The sequence below is a fragment of the Pteropus medius genome, unplaced genomic scaffold, assembly GCF_902729225.1.
Source record: "Pteropus medius unplaced genomic scaffold, Ma_sr-lr_union100, whole genome shotgun sequence".
Lineage (NCBI taxonomy): Eukaryota > Metazoa > Chordata > Mammalia > Chiroptera > Pteropodidae > Pteropus > Pteropus medius.
Window position 1 is genome coordinate 13666652 of NW_024352787.1, and position 22707 is coordinate 13689358.

Genomic DNA, 22707 nt, shown 5'->3' on the forward strand with positions numbered 1-22707 from the left:
TCAGTCCATTTTTAAAAATGTTCTTGTTCCTTGTTATAGCTGCATGGCATTTTATTCTATGGATATACCATAGTTTAATCCCCTTGTCATGAACATTTGGACTGTTTTTAGTTTTTTCTATTCCAAGTAATGATGCAGTGAATAGACATGTGGATATGTCTTTTCATATTATTGCTAGTGCATCTATGGAATAAATTTTTAGGAGTAGAATTGCTCAGTAAAAAAGCAAATGCCTATATGATTTTGTTAGATACTCGCAAACTTCCCTCCATAAGGTTTGTATGCTAATTAACAACGTGTGAGTGTCTGTTTCCTCACAGGCTTGCCGACAGAGTGTTATAAAACTTTTTTATTTTTTTGCTGAATTGATGGATGAAAAATGAGGTCTCTGTATAGTTTTATTTTTCCTTTCTCAATTTATAGGTGACATCTTTTTTCTTTAGGGTTGTTGGCCATTCCCTTCTCATTTTAGAAGCTTTTTATACATTAGGGATACTAATTCCTTTTCTTTGGTATAAGTTATTAATGGTCAATAAACACAGAAAAATAAATATCATTGATCACAGAAAAACTAAAACCACAATGTGGTTCAACTAAATGTCCACCAAAATGGCTAAAACAAACAAACAAACAAACAAAACACAGAAAACACCAAGTGTTGACAAAGATATAGAAAACCTGGAACATTCATATACTGTGAATGGGAATTTGGTATAACAACATTAGAAAACACTTTAGCAGTATCTACTAAAGCTGAACATATGCATACTTTATCACCTACTGTATTCGTTCTCTACAGTTGCTGTAACAAATTATCACAAACTTGGTGGCTTAAAACAACATAAATGGATTATCTTTTAGTTCTTAAGGTTTTCTAACAAATTTGGTCTCAATAAGCCAAAATCAGGGTGCCAGGAAAGCTGCGTTCCTTCTGAAGGTTCTAGGGGAGTTTTTCCTTGACTTTTCCATCTGCCTACATTCCTTGGCCTGTGGTCTCTTTCCAGCAATTGTATCTCTGTTTCCATGGTCACATCTCCTCCTTTTTTAAGTTTAAAAACTTAAAAGTTTTTTTATAAAAGAGGACTGGCATGTTTTCTTTCTTGATCCCTCCTTCCTTCCTTCCTTCTAGTCAACAAGTTTTTAGTGAAGGAAAGATTTTCCTTCCTTCCTTCTAGTCAACAAGTATTTAGTGAAGCCTTACTGTGTGTCCCGTACTCTTTTAGCCATTGAGGATCTTGCCATGATCTAAGTAGTATTCCATGTCTTACAAGGATTATATTCTAGCAGGAGGTGAGGAGTAGCAGGGGGATGGGTCCAAATATGACAAATAAAGTGAAATATTAGAAAGTGACAAGAGCTATGAAGAAAATAAAGCAAAGTAAGAGGGATGAGATATTATGGGAAAACCATCAGATTACAAAGAATTATGTTTTCATTTGAAAAAGTTCAAAATGATAACGTTTATTTTGCTTGCTTCTATTGAGACTTAAAAAATACGTAACATAACTCGACAGGCTGATGAACAAATATTAATAGATAAATAACAGACATAAAGTTTAGAAATCATCTTGGAAATAACTGACACCCATAGATAATTAAAGCAGCAGATTTCCTATTGAAGCTACTTTAAATCTTCATGATGACAAATTCAGGCCCCTTATCTTTTGAATAAAGTAACTTTATTGCTTGTAAAATCCTTGGATTATATGTTATTATACCTAGTAGAACTACATTTTACCAAGTATGAATGTTTATCATCAGAAAGAACATGTTCCTAACTAGAAAAATTTCCCTTTAGATATTTTCTGCCAAAATATTACTTACTTAGACAATCTGTTACATTGTGCAGAATCTTCAACTCTGCAGATGGTTGCATTTCCTTAATATTGCCTGTCTATAATTTTAAGTACTACAGTACACATCATGGACTGTATGTGCTATATAAAAGAAAGGTGCTTTCCAAAAAACTTACTTGGAGTTCTCCCAAAGGTAGTTATTAAAGTAATAACACTATTAGAAGTAACAGACTACTCTGAATGTAAAATATTAATATGGGATTTTTTTGCCTAAAAATATTATATTTCCTGTCAGTAGCTTCTTTGACTACACAGCCAGATAGGTCCAATAAGGTAAGAACTGTAACATATCCACTGGATTTGGCAATTAATAGGTAGGTCACTGCTCACTTTAATGAGATAGCCAGAGTACACTTAGTTGAAAAATAAACTATATGAAAATGAAGACAAAAAAAACAAAAACAAAAAAAAACCCAACTACAAACTACTCTTTTGAGAAAGTCTGGATAAAAATTGAAGGGGAGATTAAACAGTAACTAAAGAGAAACTATCGGAAGCATTTGAGATCCTGCTTCCCTGTAATCATTGGCAGTTTGGCTCAAATAAACTGTCATAAAAATTGTAAAAAAGAAAGAGAGGAACTCTCTAGTTTTGTTTTAGTTTTTATTAGATTAGAACAACTTGACTAGGTTTATATCTCAGGGGAAAAAATATTAAAAAAAAGAAATGCGAATTAAATTTACTATTTAAATAAGTAAAATTCTGACTATAACAACTCCAAAACTTTTAAAAAACATTTTTAAAGCAATAAATTATATTTTTAATCAATGCTTGAAAATGATAAATTGAAACAGCCATAAATGAGCTTTTACATTTGCTTTCTTTTATTCTAAAAACTAAAGTTGCAATAAATTTTGTAATTATACTGACATATTTTATAGGTGCAATTACATCTTTGTATTTTCTTAGTAATTATATTCCTTAAAACATAATTGGCTTACAACGTAAAAGTTAAATATTAAAGAAAACTTCATGGGAGGAGGGAGGTAGATGGGGTAAAAGGGGTCAAATATGTGGTGACAGAAAGAAATCTATGGAAAAGGAACACACATAGAAAGAAAGAGAGGGAAGGAGGGAGGGAGGGTGGGTGGAAGGAAGGAAGGAAGGAAACTTTATGACGATAATTGTTCTCATGAAAACCCAATACTTTCAGACATAAAGAAAGAAACTGTTAAATGGCTATATTTATATGTTACTATATCTGAATATTTTTAAAACTACCCCCTAAAATAATTCATGATTTAAGTTTTAAACAAACATCTCAGATTCTGCAAATGCTCATTTAGTTAGAAAACAACAATTATTGAATCAAAGATATAGACATATAGATGTTATTTCACTATTGTTTGGAAAAAATAATGTGACTGTGGCTTGCAGCTAAAATACTCCCTATAGAGAAATCTGTAGCATGCTTAAATTAGAAAAAAAAAAAAGGTTCAAATCGATAGTCTAAACTTAACCTTAATAAACAAGAAATTAAGCAAATCAAACCCAAAGCAAAAAGAAAATAAATAATATACATGAGTGGAAATCAATGAAATTGAAAACAGAAAATAGAGAAAAGTCAACAAAACCAAATGTTGGTTTCTGAGAAGATGAATAAAATTAATAAACTTCTAATCATAATCATTAGGAATAAGGAAAAAACTAATAATATCAGGAATGAGATATGGAATATCATATCAGATTCTCCATACATTCAAAGGGTAATAAGGAAGTATTAAAAGCAACTTTATGCCAATCAATCAGAAAACTTCAAGGAACTGGAAAAATTCTTTGAAAGACATAAACTACCAAAGCTCACGAAATAAATGAGATAATCCTGCATCTATAAAAGAAGTTGAATTTGTAGTTAAAATCTCCCCTCAAAGAAAATTCCAGGCCTGTATGACTTCCTTAGTGAATTCTACCAAATATTTAAAGAAGAAATGATACCAATTCTACACAAACTGCTTGAGAAAATTGAAGAAGAAGGAATACTTCCCAACACACTCTCTGATGTTAGCATTATGTTGATACCAAAACTGGAAAGAGATATTACAAGAAAACTAAAGATCAATATCTCATAAACATAGAATCGAAAGACCTTAAACATTTTTTAGCAATTTGAGCCCAACAACATATAAAAAGGATAATACATCATGACCACATGAAGCTTATCCAAGAATGCAAGGTTAGTTTAACATTTGAAAAATCAACATAATTCACCATATTAATAGACTAAAATAACTAATACCATTTGATCATCTAAATGGATGCAAAAAAGTACTGGGAAAAAATTAACAGTTCAAAATAAACACTCTCAAATAACTACTAATAGAAAGGAACATCCTCATCCTGACTAAGGACATTACTGATCATATAAAGGTTAACTGAATGCTTTCTGAGATTGTAAACAAGGTAAAACCTACCTCAATTCTACACAGTATTGGAGGTGTTAGCGAGTGTTGTAAGGGAAGAAAAAATAAATAAAAGAAAGCTAGATTGGAAAAGAAGCAAAATTGTCTTTATTTGTAGACTATATTATCACTGATATAGAAAATCCTAAAAATAATCTCCCATAACTACTAAAATAAGTAAGGTTAGCAAAGTCAAGAATACATGGCTAGTACATAGAAATCAACTGTATTTCTATATTCTAACGATGAACAATTATAAAGAAATTTTAAAAAACAATGCTTATAATAGCATCAAAATATATGAAATCATAATAAATTTAAGAAAAGATTTGCTAGACCTGCAGACTAAAAACTATATAACACTGTGAAGAGAATATGTAAAAGACCTAGATCAAAGGTAAGGTGTAATAACACACTTGTGGATGAGAACACTTTATATTGTTAAGATGTGAATTCATTACAAATTGATCTGTAGATTCAATAAATCTTAACCAAAATCTGTTTTCACAGGAACAACATGCTGATTCTGAAATGTATATGGAAACGCAAAGAGCCTAGAATAGGAAGATTTACACTTTAATGATTAAAATTGTATGGCATTTATACAAATATAGACATGCAAAAAAAAATAGAACAAAATAGATTCTAGAAATAGTTTCACTCATATATGTCCACATGATTTTCAACAGAAACTCCAAGGCAATCAATAAGCGGAGTATAATCTTTTAGATGTGTATGCAAAGATGAATCTTAATCCTTATCTCGTATCATATACAAAAATTAACTCCAAATGAACCTAGTAAAACTTCTAGAAAAAAATATAGAAGGAAATACTTCTGGCCTTGAGTCAGACAAAGATTTCCTAGGTCAAAAAAACCACATAAATTATAAAAGAAAAATTGATAAATTTGACTTTTCCAAATTTAAAAACTGTTATCATTTGGAAGATATTGAGAAAATGAAAAGGCAAATCAGAGACAAGGGAGATATATTTGCAAAACATACACCTGAGAAAAGACTTTGAATTTAGAGCGTAAAGATCTCTTAAGAATTAATAATGAGATCAAATAAACTAAAAAATTGAAATAGAATAAAATAAAATAAAATGAACTAAAAAGCCAATAATTTTGACAAATGCATAACCAAAGAAGATATACAGACGGCAAATAAGCATGTGAAAATATGGTCCTCATTAGTCTTTAGGCTAGCGGAAGTTAAAACCACAATTAAAAACTACTACACACTCACAAGAATGGCTAAAATTAAAATGACTACCAATATCATGGATTGTTAAGAATGTAGAGCCACTGGAATTATCATATATTGCTGATAGGAATGCAAAATGGTACATCAATCTTGGAAAATAGTTTAGCAATTATTTATAAAGTTAAACATATATTTATCAAATGATCAGGAAATTCCACTCATAAGTATTTACCCAAGAGAATGAAGACATATGTCTACAAAAGACTTGTTTATAAATGACTATAGTAGCTTTACTCACAATAACCCAAAATTGTGACATCCCAACTGCTCCCCAGCTGGGTAACAGATAAACAAATTGTTGTATGTATCTACTCAGTGGAATACTAGTCACCGATTAAAAGAAAATGGACTACTAATATATGCGACAACATGGGTGTATCTTAAAATAATTATGCTGACATAAAAGAATACATACTGCACAATGTCAGTTTTATGAAAATCTAGGAAAAGCTAACTTATACTGATAGAAAGTTGATTGTTAGTTGCCAGGAGCCAAGAGGTGAGAGTAGATTAACTACAAAAGTACATAAGTGAAACTTAGGAGGTGGAAACGTTCCGTATCTTAACAGTTACAGTGGTTAAAAAGATGCAAACATACATAGAATTTTCTGCTTTAAATTGAAGACTTTTACTGTATATAAATTATATCTGAAAAAAAGCTGATTCAAACAGATACCTAATGGAGGAGATGTATTCTCTCGAGTAGTGTGATTTGTGTAAGTAAATGGAGTGAATCAGCCCTAAATAAAACCTCTGTTTAAGTGCTGTGTGGTCACACATTAATGAAGACTCTTCTATGGGCAATGCCTTACTGTATACTTCTTTAGAAACAGAAGAGAGGTAGGTAGTGTGGTTTATTCAACACTGTGTTGCCAGTGACTAAATAATATTTATATGTACTAGTTACTTTCAGTAAGAGTTTGTGAAAAAAAATCTAACTACACACAAACTCTCCAAACCCTTTATTTTATTTTATTATTATTTTTTATGGTGACATTGGTTAACAAAATCCAATAAGTTTCAGCTGTACACTTTAACAGTAAGGCATATATATATTTAAACTGTGTGTTCACCTCCCATAGTTAGAATTCTTTTGGTCACCACATATTTGACCCCCTTTACCCCACCTATCTCCCCCCTCTCCCTACCCCATCCCCTCTTAAAACCATTAGTCTATATAGTCCATGCCATGAGTATCTGTTTGTCCTGTTCATTTGTTGCTTTTAGGTTTATATCCCACATATAAGTGATATCACATGATTTTCAACTTTTTCTGTCTGGTTTACTTTGCTTAGTATGATTATCTCAAGGTTCGAAAAGATATTTGCACACCAATGTTCATAGCAGTTATTCACAGTGGCCAGGATGGAAGCAACCAAAGTGTTCTACGATAGATGATTGGCTAAAGAAGCTGTGGTACATATATACAATGGAATATTACTCAGCCATAAGAAGATATGAAATAACTGCCATTTGTGACAACATGGATGGACCTCGAGATAATCAAAACCCTTTTAAAAAGTCCAGGTACATTCCACACTCTTACACTCAGTGATTAGACAATAACATTCATAAGATATTAGCTAGTTTGTATATTTCTTTGTTTAGAACTGCCCTGTGCTGTTATTTTATGGCAAAAACAAATTAAGAAAAAGTTTAGTGGCTCAAATTTGGATAAGCAACATTCATGATGTAAGTATTTCACCTGTTAATTCATCAAGTCTTCATTTTTAACAATAAGGAAAAAGCTATCAAGTCTCTGCATTTTAACTTATTCTTTTGGAGAATTTTATTCAAAATATTATTTTAAAAGTGCAAAAAATTAACTCATTGTTTATAAAACTAAATATATGTCTAACATAAGAAATGAAAATTAGCCAGGAATCTTAAAAAGATATTTTATAAAACTACAGAGGAAAGCATCTTGACATTAAATTCTAAAGTAACTGAACAACTCTGCAGTGAATTTGTAAAATAAATAGTATACTTACAATTTGTTGCCATTTGAAATTGAGAATAAAGTGCTTGAGTAACTGAATTCCAGAATGTGTATAAAATTCCAGATTGTTCATCCTGTGAGCCAAAATAGGAATGTATTCACTAATTTTAAAAAAGTATAATGGATAAGATATAACATTAAAATTTATTTAAAAAGTACTGAAATAAAAATTTCTGAGACATCTGTCATTCAAACAATGAAATTATTAAGTAACTTAGTAGAAATATATAGATGACTCAAATCATGTCTCATGTTCAGGTAATCAGTTATCATCCTGCTCTGCTACTTACTAGCTCTGTGAGCTTGGGCAAGTTGCTTAATCATTCTGTGCCTCCTTCCTATCTGCAAAATGGAAATGATAACAGTACCTACATTGCAAGATTATTGTGAAGATTTAAGAAGTCTATAAAAGTAAAGCCTTGGGACAGTTCCTAATACATAATAAACCCTCAGTGAATGTAAGTTATTATAATTACTATCATCATGACTCTGGTATACAGAAGGCAATTTCTGTGACCATAACAAAATAATGGACAAAGCATGCTTAAATCAAGAATGACCACCAAGATATAATTCACCAATTACAAAAGAGAACTGCCTGAAGCATAGATACCATTTTATTTTTACAAAGTCAGAGGAATTACTACTACTTAGCTTAGTATGATATTTTTTTCATTCAACTTTGGATACATGTTTTAGAAAATAATTACTAAAAAAAGATAACATTAAAGTATCATTTGTTAAAAAAAGACAAAGTACTTTAATTCCGTTAAAACAGAATTACACTTCGAGAAATTTTATCAAGTACTTTTAAGGTACTTCTATACATGTGCTGTACAACATCAAATTGCCGATATTCTATTTTTGACAAAAATGACAATTTCATATGGTTCGCCCTAATAATATAACTAAAATTTGCCTAATGTTCAAATATGACTACTGTCATATAAAAGAATTAGGAAATTCACTAATTTCCTAATAATATAACTAAATTTTGCCTAATGTTCAAATATGACTACTGTCATATAAAAGAATTAGGAAATTCACTAATTGTTTTACTTTTGCACTTGTAACAAAAGAAATTCTAATTTTCAAGGTTATAAATAAAGTAATGAAAAATACTGATTTCTCACTTTTATATCAATTCATACTTCTATTTTCATTGTAATTTGTTTCTTTTTTAAAAAATAAGTGTTTTGCTTTGAATTTTGGGTATTGTATACCATGACAAAAGCAAATCAAATAATTGTTAATTTATGCAATGATAAGGAGATTCAGATTCCCAAACTATACATATTTTACATAATATGTACATTGTATACCATGTACTTAATTTAAAGTAAGTGTTTTGTCATATTAAAGAACTATTATAATATGCCACATTAATGGAATAAAGAACAAAAAACACATGATTATCTCAACTGATGCACAAAAAGCCTTGGATAAATTCAACACCTTTCCTGATAAAACCACTCAACACGCTAGGAATAAAAGGAAATTACCACAACATAATAAAGGTTATATACTGTCCACAGCTAACATCATAATGATAAAAAACTGAAAGCCTTCCCTCTAAGATGTGGAAAATTTGATGACTATACATACCTACACACACACACACACACACACAAAAGAAAACTCGGGTCAATCTTGCTTAAAAATCAAAGACAAAATTCTCAAATATGAAAACTAATCGATTTCAACAGTGTATTAAAGTAATTATTTGAATGATCTGCCTAAACACATAGGATTTATGCCAGCAATATAAGTATCATTTAATGTTAGGAAATCTATTAATATAATAGCCCAGTCTCTGGTAAAACGATTTATAGCTAAGTGAATAAAAGGTGATTAATACCCTTTAATTAAATTAATAAAATACTTAATAGCTAGTGCTCATATTTTTTAAACTCATAGAAAACGATGCAAAAAAATGATTCTTGTCTTCTAAGAGTGGTAAAAAACAAAATTTCCCATCTTAACCATTTTAAAGAGTACAATTGTGTTAACTATATGCAGCTTGTTCAACAGATCTCTAGAACTTTTTCATCTCCCAAAACTGAAACTCTGTACAGTTGGACCTCTACATCCATGGATTCAACCAACTGGGGATCAAAAAATATTCAGAGAAAAAAGTTACATTGTTGGTGACAAGTACTGTGTATTAAGTCTATAATGGCTATCTGTGTTGAAAATGTAGACTTTTTTTTCTTGTAATTATTCCCTAAACAATACAGTGTAACAACTATTTACAAGCATTTACATTGTATTAGGTATCGTAAGTAATCTAGAGATGATTTAAAGTATATGGGAGACCAGAGGATGGGGAGCGGGGTTGGGGGGGAGGCAGACGGAGTAAAGGGAGTCAAATACGTGGCGACAGAAAGAGTTCTAACTATGGGAGGTGAACAGTATAAATATATATATGCCTTACTGTTAAAGCGTATAGCTGAAACTTACTGGATTTTGTTAACCAATGTCACCATAAAAAAAAAAAAAACTTAAAAAAAGATAATAAAGTATATGGGAGGATGTGCATAGGTTATATGTAAATATTATGCTATTTTATACAAGGGACTTGGGCATCTGCAGATTTTGGTATGGGAGATGTGTGTCCCAGAACCAATTTCCCTCAGAAATCGAGGAACAACTGGACATATAGAACAAGTCCCCTTTACTTTCTAACCCTAACCTCTGGCAATCATTTTTCTACTTTTTCTTTCCAAGAGTGTGACTACTTAGATAACTCATATAACTGGAATCATACAATATTTGTCTTTTTGTGATTGGCTTATTTCATTTAGTATGATGTTTTCAACTTTCATTCATATGACAGAATTTCCTTTTTTATGGTGGAATAATATTTCATTCTATGTGTGTGTGTCACATTTTCTTTATCCATTCATGCATTGATGAACTCCAGGATTGCTTTTATCTCTTGGCTATTATGAATAATACTGCAATAAACATGGATAGGCAAATCTCTTCAAAATCCTGTTTTCAATTCCTTTGGATATTTATCTCCAGAAGTGAGATTGCTGAATCACATGATAATTCTATTTTTTGAGGAACCTCCATACTTTTCTTAGCAGCTGCACCATTTTACATTTCTATTAACAGTGTACATGTGTTCCAATTTCTGTACATCCTCACCAATACTTGTTTTATTTTTTTTTATTTGTCATCCTAATGAGTACAAGGTCATATCTCTTTTTATTGATTTGGATTTCCTGATGATTAGTGATGTTGGTCATCTTTTCATACACTTCTTAGCCATTTGTATGTCTTCTTTAGAGAAATAACTATTCAAGCCCTTTACACATTTTTTAATCAAGTTGTTTTTGTTGTTGAGTTATATGAGTTGTGATTCTTTATATATCCTTGACGTGACCCCTCATCATAAATCTGGCTTACAAATATTTTCTCCCATTTTGCAGGTTGCCTTCTCACTCTGTTGACTGCTTCCTTTGTCGCACAGAAGTTTTGAAGTTTGATGTAGTCCCAGTTGTCTACTTTTGCTTTTGTTACCTGTGATTTTGCTGTAACATCCACAAAATCAACACCAAATCCAATGTCATAAAGCTTTTCAACTATGTTATCTTCTAGGAGTTTTATAATTTTAGGTCTCACATTTAGGGTTTTAATTTATTCTGAATTAATGTTTGTATGATGGAAGGTAAGGGTCCAATTTCTTTCTTTTGCACATGGATATCCAGTATTTTCAGTATCATTTGCTGAAGAAACTAGTAATAGAAAGTTTGTGTGACCTTCTTTATTCTGTATACCATTATTTGTCTTGTTTTATCTGAAATTAATACTGTCATTATTACTTTCACTTGAGAAATATTTGTCAATCCATTTAATTTTTTGTCATTTGTTTTTTGATATGAATTTTACAAATAACATGAATTTAAATTTTAAACATTATTTTTGTCTCATAATAAAAAAATACAAACCATGTATGTTAACCAAATAAACATGTATAGCGAATCTCTAATAGGTTGTTCTTGCTTTTATCTTCTAATTTTATGCTTTGTGTCTCCTTTGTTTTCTGTGTTTGTTCTGCAGATTAATTTTGTTTGCTTTTATCTTCTCTAGAAGATTTTTCTTCTATTTCTTTTGGATGTGTCATTATTTATTCCTACAATTAACCCTATATTCCTCTGAGGCAAATCATCTTTGTAACTCCACAGAATTACTGAAATAGATATTTAGAAATAACAGAAATTCTTCAAGGCTTTTTAGGATTACCAAAGTAAACAAGAAAATTCTAACTCCTAGACATGCCCTTTTGAAGAAAACATGGGCTCCCAGATAATCCGCCTAGTTTTTTCTTTCATAGTCACAAGTCACTTGAAAATGCAAAGCCATAGAGTATGTATTTTTAAGTTAATCAGAAAAGAACTCAAAGTGTCCTTACTCTGGAATGCATATGAACCCTGGCTAAGGAATTAACTTTTTCTGAATGTCCATTATGTAACAGGCACTACTGGATGTTATCTCGTTTAAACCTTACAATAACCACTAGAAATTAAGCTCCATTACAGCAGAGTCCCCATTTTGTCACTTTTACCATTGTAATTTCAGCATCAAGAATGTGACCAGGACATAAAAGGCACACAATAAATACTTACTGAAAGAATGAATGGAACAATATTATTAGAGGGCATTCTTAGTCCCTTTCTGGAGAGAAAACAAGAGCTCAGAGAGAAAATGTGATATTTTTAGAATTATATAGAAAGTAACAGAACTCGGATTTGACCTAATATCTATTTGACTGATAAATTAAAGTATTGTTACTCCTTATCTTCACTTAGAAAGTCTTTTATGGCCTATGTGTCCTAGCCTATTTCACGTTATATACCATTGAGATCAAAGATTCAACCACACTAATTCTTTTGTGGTCTGTCTCAGTTATCAGCTTTTAAACCCTGTACCTTCTCCAGAGTTCAGTTTAAATGTCTTTTCTTTCTTTTTCTTTATTTTTAAGTTTCAGTTGTATACTTTAACAGTAAGACATATATATATTTACATTGTGTGTTCACCTCCCATAGTTAGATTTCTTTCTGTCATTACGTATTTGACCACCTTTACCCCATCTACCTCCCCACACCCCTCACCTCTTACCCTCTGGTAACCACTAGTCTATATTCCATATCCATGAGTCTCTGTTTGTCCTACTCATTTGTTGCTTTTAGGTTTATATCCCACATGTAAGTGATAACGTGATTTTCGACTTTTTCTGTCTGGCTTATTTCGCCTAGCATGATTATCTCAAAGCCCATCCATGTTGTCATAAATGGCAGTATTTCATCTCTTCTTATGGCTGAGTAATATTCCATTGTATATATGTACCACAGCTTCTTTAGCCAATCATCTATCGTAGGACACTTTGGCTGCTTCCATGTCCTGGCCACCGTGAATAATGCTGCTATGAACATCGGTGTGCAAATATCTTTTTGGATATGATTTTTTAAGTCTTTGGGGTAAATACACAGTAGAGGGATTGCTGGATCGTATGGTAGATCAATTCGTAGTTTTTTGAGGAACCTCCATACTGTTTTCCATAGTGGCTGTCCAATTTGCAGTCCCACCAGCAGTGTATATGAGGGTTCCTTTTCCTCCGCATCCTCTCCAATATTTATTACTTGTCCTGTTGATTACAGCTTATCTACCAGGTGTGAGATGGTATCTCATTGTGGTTTTGATTTGCATTTCTCTAATAGCTAGTGATGTTGAGCATCTTTTCATGTTTGTTGGCCATTTGTATGTCCTCTAGGGAGAAGTGTCTGCTCAGGTCCTCTGCCTATTTTTTGATTGGATCGTTTGGTTTTTTTGTTATTGAGTCGTATGAGCTCTTTGTATATTTTATATTAGGCCTTATTGGAGGCGTTGCTTGCAAATATATTTTCCCATTGGGATGGTTGTCCCTTTACCTTGTTGACGATTTCTTTTGCTGAGCAGAAGCTTTTGAGTTTGATGTAGTCCCATTTATTTATTTTTGCTTTACTTCTCTTGCCTTTGGGTCAAATTCATAAAATCCTCTTTAAGTCCAAGGTCCTTGAGTTTCGTTCCTACGTCTTTTTCTATGCTTTTTATTGTTTCAGGTCTTATATTCATGTCCTTAATCCATTTTGAGTTAATTTTGGTGTGTGGTGATACACAACAGTCTAATTTCATTCTTTTGCAGGTGGCTTTCCAGTTTTCCCAGCACCATTTATTGAAGATGCTTTCCTTTCTCCGCGGTATATTTTTGGCTTGTCGAAAATTATTTGCCCATATGAATGTGGGTTTACTTCTGGACTCTTAATTCAGTTCCAATGGTCCATGTGCCTGCTTTGCTGCCAATACTATGCTGTTTTGATTATTGTCGCTTTGTAGTGTAATTTGAAGTCGGGCAGAGTGATGCCTCTAGGCTCATTCTTTTTTCTCAGGATGACTTTGGCAATTCGGGGTCTTTTGTGCTTCCATTAGGTGTCTTTCTTTTGGTTCTCCTAAGTTTAGTGTACTCTGTTACACACATCTATAGCATTCCATATTCTCCATAATGATATTTTCCTATTTAAGCAAAGGAACAGAGCTGTTAAGGAGAAGAACTGTGGAGCTGGAATAATAAGGTTCAAATCCAAACTACGCTGACTATCTGTGTGACCTTGGATAAGTTAATTTCTCCATATCTCAGTATCCTCATCTATAAAATGAAAGCCCAATTCATGCATTTATCACAATTACTGAATGAATTCTTATGAAATGCTAAGCACTATATAAATATTACTAACACTATTTGTAATTTATAATAGAAATAATATGTCTCATTGTACTTCCAGTGATTGTCATATAGTAGTAACTAATATTGCTATGATGGTTAATTTTATGAGTCAACTTGAATGGCCACTGGGTGCTTCAGATATTTGGTCAAAGATAATTCTGGTGTGCCTGTGAGCGTGTCTTTGAGTAAAAGATTATCCTCCCTAATGTGTATGGGCCTCATCCAATCAGCTGAAGACCTAAACAGATCAAAAAGGCTAAGAAAATTCCTTCTGCCCATCTTCGAGCTGGGATATGAGTTATTTTCCTGCTTAATGATTTAAATCAAAACGGTGGCTCTTCCTGGGTCTTGAGCCTACAGGCCTTTGGGAGGATCTGCACTATTGGCTCTCCTGGGTCTCTGTGCATTCTTACTGAAAGTATACCACCAGCTCTCTTGGGTCTTCAGCTTGCTGAATGAAGATGTTGGGACTTCACAGCTTCTAAAATGGCATAAGCCAATTCCTTATAACGAATTCCTTCCTTTCCATACATATAAATCTTAATGGTCCTGTTTCTCTAGAAAAAAGCTAATATAATTGCCAAAAAAAAAAAAAAAAAGAATGACTGAATCGATCTATCAATCAACCATCGGTCAATTCCAAGAATCAGTCATATTAATAACTGAGACTCAGTTACCAAAGATGCATACTAAGGAAGACACACAGTTGTTGAAATGAGAAAGGACATAAAAAGTGTTTAGGAAAGATAAAAGGAGATGAAGCAGATTCAGAGGAATGGGAAAAGTGTAGGATATAATAATGAAAAGTAGATTTGAGGATAGAATAATATATTAAAATAAATATTTCATATATATTTATATGTGTACATATGCATGTTTTTGTATATGTGTATGTGCATGTATGTATATATACATGTATATATGTATGTATATACATATCTGTTCTGTCAAAATAGATAAAATGTTAACTGTATTAAAGAATTATCAAAAAGTTTACTGTCAAAGCCACAATATATTACATAAATATAATTTCCTGCATAAAATTAAAAAATGAAGATACATTAAAAAATCATTTCACTTACTCCTTCATAGCTGGTCAAATAATTGCTTGTGTGTTGAAATAAAATTTATTCAACTAGATTTTAATAATTCAACTAGATTTCAACTAGAAGGTTATCTGACATTAATCCATTTATAATCTAAACCAAATACTATATTACTTTCTTAGTCCATTAGAACTGCTATAACAAAACTACCATAAACCGGGTGGTTTATAAACAACAGAAATTTATTTCTTACAGTTTTAGAGGTTGGGAAGTCTAAACTCAAGGTGCTGGCAGGTTTGGTCTGGTGAGGACCTACTTTCTCCTAGATGGCCATTTTTTCACTGTAGCCTCACCTGGTGGAAGGAAGGAGCTCTCTGTGGCCTATTTTATAAGGTTATTTAATCCCAATTATGATGGCTTGACCCTAATGACCTAGTCATCTCCCGAAGGCCCCGCTCCTAACACCATCATCTTGGGGGCAGGGGGAGTCAGTATTTCAAATATGAATTCTAGGGAGACACAAACATTCAGACCATAGAACTTTCCTTACTCTCAATGCAATCATGTTATCAGATCAATTCTGGGAAATGTTTGCAATTTACAACAACTTCTTGGCCTTGTTTCTAGTTATAAATAGAAACAACACTATAATTCTAACTTTTAAAAAGATGAAATTTGGACCTTTCTCTGAGATCAATAAGTAGAAAATAAAACCAAAATCAGATATCTTTTATACATTTAAATAGAACAAAAATATGTAGCAATACTAAAATATTCATGTTTGGATGAATCTGTTATTTAGAATTACAGCTTGGTCTTTGCTGTTGTCATTGAGAGAAACTTAGAATGATAATATTTAAACAGAACAGATTTCAAAGCGAATATGATTTAGTTTCTCTATTTTTATAATAAAGAGTTAATGATAGATTTCCTTGCTCAAATACATTTGATAGCTTCTTACTACACAAAGTTTAAGGTCCAAAACCTCAAGGTAACATTCTAGCATTGAATGTGGTATAAGGGTATGGGGTTTGAAGTACGATAACCTTGAATTAATTCCAAGGTCTGCCACTTATTAGCTCTATCACTTTGGACAAGTGCTTCATCCCTCTGAGCTTCTAAACTATGGAAACAATAGGGATTATAATACTTTTTTACTTGTTACGAAGAATTGGGATATTTAAGGCTGTATCCTAAAGGAAGATTGGAATTCACCATATAGACAGGAAGAAGAGATAAACAGAGAGCATTCCAGGCAGAGGGATGAACAGTGCACAAAGATGGAAAAAACCATTTTCTATCATCTGAATGCAGAGTGAGTATTCAGGAAAAAGGTAAGAAGTAAGAATGGCAAATAAGGATCAAATCAAAGATACCATTAGAATATTTAAGAGATTTTAATGAGAGAATAAAATGATTAAGCTTGTTTTATGTAAATCACTCTGATGAGTGATTTTTAAGATAAAGAGCCTGTGGGGTGGTGGTGGGCCTTCAGGCAACGAGTTTAGTTACAAAGTTACTAAAAAATTCAGGAGAAAGCAACTTTACTATGGCCATAGCAGTGGAGGAGAGTAAGACTGGGTAGCAGAAAAATTGGTAGAACTTAATGAGTAAATATATTTATAAAGGACTACAACTAGACATATTTGTATAGGACTAGGAAGATGGAGATTGATCAACCAAAATGGAATTTCTGAAGGGGAAGCAAGTGGGAAAAGAAAGATTAGTTCATCTTACCTTCTGCCTTTAGAATCTGTAGAAACTGTTAGTATGTGTAAGCTTTTCCATAGATGCATGTGGCATGAGAAGAAAAGAATGGTGAAGACAGGACCCAGGTGAACAACATTACTCAAATGTTGGTAGAGGAAATAATTTAGAGTGGAGAGAGAGGAGTGGGTGAAGATAGTTATCTAAGAGAAAAGACTGGTCGCGAGTTAGTAGTTGCTGAATCTGGATGACAGACATAAAAAGATTCACTGTTCTATAATTTAGTTTTATACTTTGGTGTATGTTTGAAATGTTATAAATAAAATATTTTAAAAGGAAGGGTAGGAAGAAAAAGATGAATCAGTGAAGGATTCTGAAAAGATGAAGTATCTGTTGTGGACAAAAAAGGGCTCTGTAATAAACTGACAAGTTCAGTGATGGAAAGTAACCTTACAGGGTGATCTGATCGTAAATTCCTAACTGGGCAGGTCATGGTGTATAGTCATGCCCCAGATATATAACTTCTTTAGAAAAAGATTTGCTTTTGCCTTAGGCAAGCCCTGTCCATTGTTTTGTGCATTTAGGTTAACACACCTTTGAAATGCTGTAATAGCCCGCTGAAATGTGAAAGGGTTAAAGAATAATTAAAACCTGAAACTGGACAAAAGAAGTCTATAACTTAGGCCTAGTTTCTGGAACCCCTAAGCACATTCTGTTAATCATGAAACTTGTAACAATGAGCTCATATGCTAACTGCCAATTTTAGCCTGTGTAACCCTGCTTGCTTGCGTGGCATGAAAAATAATCAATTGTATATAAGCTGAAAATTACTGTTTGGCCATCGCCCATGGGAACATAGGCGGTCACCCATAGGAACATAACATTCTGACACAAGCTTTCTGCTTCTGTACTTCCCGCTTGCACACCTGGCCAGTGGGTTGACAGGTAGTGAATAGGAGAAAGATCGACCTTTGTGTTTAAGACAGAATGAGGAATGGGATTTGGGGCTTAAAAACCTTGTATCTTGGTATTTCGTGGCTGCTCCTTTGCAAGGACAGCCGCCGGCTAATAAACTGTCTCCTGGTTAAGAGCACTCAAGTTGGGTCTGGTTATTCTGGACACAACAATGCTAGAGTAATCCTTTTTTGCAGACTCTTTGGAGGTGTAACTATCCTCAAGGGAGCTCTTCATCTTGTTGCCTATCCTGCAATCCAATCCCAGCCTTGCTCTCTCGCACTTTCATATAATCTTCCTTAATTTCAAGTGTATAAAAAGAAACTACAAAACTGTCATTCTCCAGAGGTTTGAGATCTTGCTTCCTGTTATGTCATCAATTTGGCTCAAATAAACTCATAAAAATTCCCCATGGGTTTGGACATTTCTTACACATCGATGCTGTGAAGAAGAAAAGCATTAAGCAGAAGTAGTTATTACCTCAGAGGAGTGAAATAAAAGAGGGAGTCAGAAGTGAACAGATGGATTTGGTATTTGGGTCACTGGAATGAATGCCTTTATCAAGAACCATTTCAGTGAAGTGTAAGCTTGATTTCAGAGGTTTGGGGCAAAACAGAAACAAGGAAGTAGACACACAAAAAAGCTTCTTACTGAAACCTGGGCAGAAAGAGAAGAAATAGAGGCCATACAGGGCGAAGTACTTTGTTTTGGTTTTAGATGGTAGATCCTTGAGAGGAAGTAAGCCTGGGAAAGGTTGATATTGGAAAAAGCAGAGAATGTCCTAGGAGAGGCTATGATGTAGAATAAAAAACAAAAGAAGAAGGTTAAGTCTGAGAAAAGAGAAATTAAAATCTACCTCTAACTTTGAGAGAAAGAGGAAGGTGAGGACCAGATAAAGAGCTTATATCAGAATGCTTCAGGAGAGGAGGTCAGAGGTCAGAGGGAAGCAGAGGAAGCTAAGTTAAAATCAGAGAAGCGGAAGTAAAATATTTAGCAAAAAGTCTGTGCCAGAGATCTCCATGGAGAGATCATGTTGTGAATATGAGCTTTACAGACTTGATCAAAGAAACCAAATAGATATGAATTTAAATTAGCTCTTAATCATTTTTTGGATTCAAAGCAGAAGGATCCTGGAGAAGCAAATAAAAGGCAAAGAAAAAAAATTCTCTACTGGAAAATAGCCTTCAGGGAGAAACATTTTGCTATGTCTGATTACAAAAGAAGGAAGATATAGCAATTCTGTAGATATTTCAAGACAACCACCACAGAGCAAATGAGAAATCAGATACACCAAAAAGAGTTTTAGTTAAGTTCAAAATGTAGGCTTTTATATGTACATTATTCTTTACTCTATTTTTAAACTTGGTTTCTGTTTTCTTATCGAGTTTTCAGAGTTCTTTAGACATAAGTCTTTTATTAGTATATGATATTTTCTTTCCCAGTCTACATCATCTATTGTATTCTCTTATTTGAGTATTTTGAGTATTTTGGAGAGCAAAAATTCCTAACTTTGACTAAGTCCAAAATATCAAATTTTTTTTCTCTTATGAGTAGAGTTTCGGTGTTGCGTCTAAGAAATCTTTGCCTATCATCACATTCACAAAGTTTTATTATTTTCTTCTATAAGTTTTAGAATTTTAGGTTTTACATTTGAATTTCTGTTCCAGAACTTCTGTTAAAAAAAAAAAAAATCTACTATATCACCACTGAAATACCTTGGCAATTTTTTTTAAAGATCAGTTTTCCGTATATGTTTGAGTTTACTTTTGGACTCTAATCTGCATCAGTGATCTATGTCTTTAACTTTACGCCAACTCTACACTTTCTTAAATAATGTAGTTTTATAGTGAGTCTTGAAATCAAGTATTGTTACCCCCAAGTTTTGCTTTTTTTCAAAGTTGTGTTGGGCATCTTAGGTTCTTTGTTTTTCTATTTGAATTTTGGAATCAGCTTGTCAATTTCCCTAAAACACCTGTTGGAATTATATATCAATTTGGGAAAAATGGACATCTTAACAATAGTAAATCTATCAACCCATAAAGTATCTCTATGTATTTAGGTCTTTAATTTCTTTCAGCAATATTTATAGTTTACAGTGTACAGATGTTCATCTTTTAAGAGATTCATTCTTAAGTATTTCTTGTTCTTTAATGTTAATATATATGGAATTACTAAATTTCAATTCTCAATTATACATTGCTAGTACAGGGAAGTACAACTGATTTTTGTGTATTGACTTTGTATTCTGTAATCTTGCAAAAAAAAAAATCACTTATTAGTCCTGGTTGCTTTTTTGTAGATTCCATTGATTTATATAGATGATCATGTAAGTATAAATAAAGACTATTTTACTTTTTCCTTTCCAAACTGGAAATCTTTTCTACTTTCTTCTTACTAATTGTACTAGCTAGGGTAATGTTAAGTAGAAGTAGTGAGAACATAAAGAAATCTCTGTCTTCTCCCTAATTTTAGAGAAGCATTCAGTCTTCACCGTTATGTATGATTTTACCTGTTAATTCTCTCAGTATTCTCTTACTTTTTTGCAGGCCCAACAGTATATTAAAAATTATGTTTTTATTTAATTTAGAATTTGTACTGTAGCGAGAGGACCATTAAGAATATCTGGTCCCTATACTAGTAAAAGCTAAAATCTTCTAACCTCTATAGATAAGAGTATTTGCTGATATCTGACTTAGATATTTAACTGGCTTATTGCTACTTGATTTTAATCAAATTGAGATGCCACAGATAAATGCCTTTTATCAGGCTGAGAAACTCCCTGTTATTCCTAGTTTGCTGAAAGTTCTTATCAGAAAGGGATGTTGCTTTCTGTGAAATGCTTTTCTTGCATGTATTGAAATGATGATAAGGCTTTTCTTTTTTTGTTTGCTGGCTTTCCTTTTCCAATTAGTCATATTCTAAAACCTTATTTAAACCTCTCAGATTTTACATACCCTTGTCAGATTTTACATACCCTTGTCTTTATCCTGAATTCTGGACAGTATCATCAATTCTATTTCCAAGATGCTAATTCATGTTTTGGTTTTAGGTAAATCGGCTAAATTTTTTAATTTCAATAACGAACAAAAACTCAGGGACAGTGAATTGGTGGTTACCAGAGAAGGTAGGGAGAGAGGAGGTAGATAGGGGTAAGGAGGGTCAAATACTTGGTAGTGGAAGGAAATTTAACTTTAGGTGATGAACACACAATGCAATATACATACATATGATGTATTACTGAACTGTATACTTGAAACTTATTTGATTAACCAATATCACCCTAATAATTTTAATAAATAATTTATTTTTAATTTCTAAATGTTCTATTTGGTTCATTTTTAGATCTAAATGGTCTTTTTTAAAACAAGCATTTGTTCCTCATTTTTATTCCATTCTTTTTTTAAAAAAATATATCACATACAGATATTTTAGCTTTTTTATCAAATAATACATTTGAAGTCCTTTAAAAGTTCTTTAAAAATCTAAAATTTGTCTTGCATTGTCTTTATTTTTCCTGCTGACTCTAATAGGTCATAGCTTATAGTTTTTTATTTATAGGATTGATTTTTTTTACTGTGAGCTCATATTTGGTTGACCTTAAAATGTAGAGAATCTGATGGCTAAAACTATAAATGGTTTCCTCTACAGAGGATTGGTATGGTTCTTGTGGGAGTGAGGTATTGTTACTGAGGACCATGTCAGCCACTGTCACAGATCTCAGCTCAGGTTTACTCTTCCATCTTGTTAGAGCCCCAGAGTCTAGTGGACTGATTCCATCATTGACTTGACATATGACCCCAGGGCAACTCCAGCTTTTGCAGTGATTTACAAGCTCACAAATCTCCATTACAGTTTCAACTATTTTATCTGCTTATGTATATGCATATGTATACCTATATATTGTAATAGCCTGCTGAAATGTGAAAGGGTTAAAGAATAATTAAAACCTGAAACTGGACAAAAGAAGTCTATAACTTAGGCCTAGTTTCTGGAACCCCTAACCACATTCTGTTAATCATGAAACTTGTAACAATGAGCTCATACGCTAACTGCCAATTTTAGCCTGTGTAACCCTGCTTGCTTGCGTGGCATGAAAAATAATCAATTGTATATAAGCTGAAAATTACTGTTTGGCCATCGCCCATGGGAACACTGGCTACTGCCCATGGGAACATAACATTCTAACAACAAGCTTTCTGCTCCTGTACTCCCTGCTTGCACACCTGACCAGTGGGTTGACAGGTAGTGAATAGGAGAAAGATGGACCTTTGTGTTTAAGACAGAATGAGGAATAGGATTTAGGGCTTAAAAACCTTGTATCTTGGCATTTCGGGGCTGCTCCTTTGCAAGGACAGCCGCCGGCTAATAAACTGTCTCCTGGTTAAGAGCACTCAAATTGGGTCTGGTTATTCTGGTCACAACAATATGTACATATATATGCCCCTCAGAGACCCTCTTAGGTTTTGTAGGCCCAACAGTGTATTAAAATGCTTTTCTAATTTATCTAGAATTTGTTTATACTGTAATGAGAAGACCTTTAAGAATATCTGGTCCCTATACTAATAAAAGTGGAAATCTTCTAACCTTTACAGATAAGGGTATTGTTGATAATATCTGACTTAGAAATTTAACTGGCTGATTGCTATTTGACTTTTTAATCAAATTGAGATGCCACGAATTAAATCTTTTTCTCGTAAAATTAAAAATATTT

At 32.7% G+C, this 22707-nt stretch overlaps 1 protein-coding gene across 3 annotated transcripts in view; it reads right to left on the bottom strand.

The window, feature by feature from the left end:
- The window catches only part of COG5 (component of oligomeric golgi complex 5), a 290007-nt gene that overhangs the window by 80396 nt on the left and 186904 nt on the right, over positions 1 to 22707 (bottom strand). For all 3 annotated transcript variants that reach the window (XM_039849028.1, XM_039849029.1, XM_039849030.1), the window contains exon 11: positions 7513 to 7594. In XM_039849028.1, coding sequence (XP_039704962.1) covers positions 7513 to 7594 — 82 coding nt within the window. The remainder of the gene's footprint in view (positions 1 to 7512; positions 7595 to 22707) is intronic.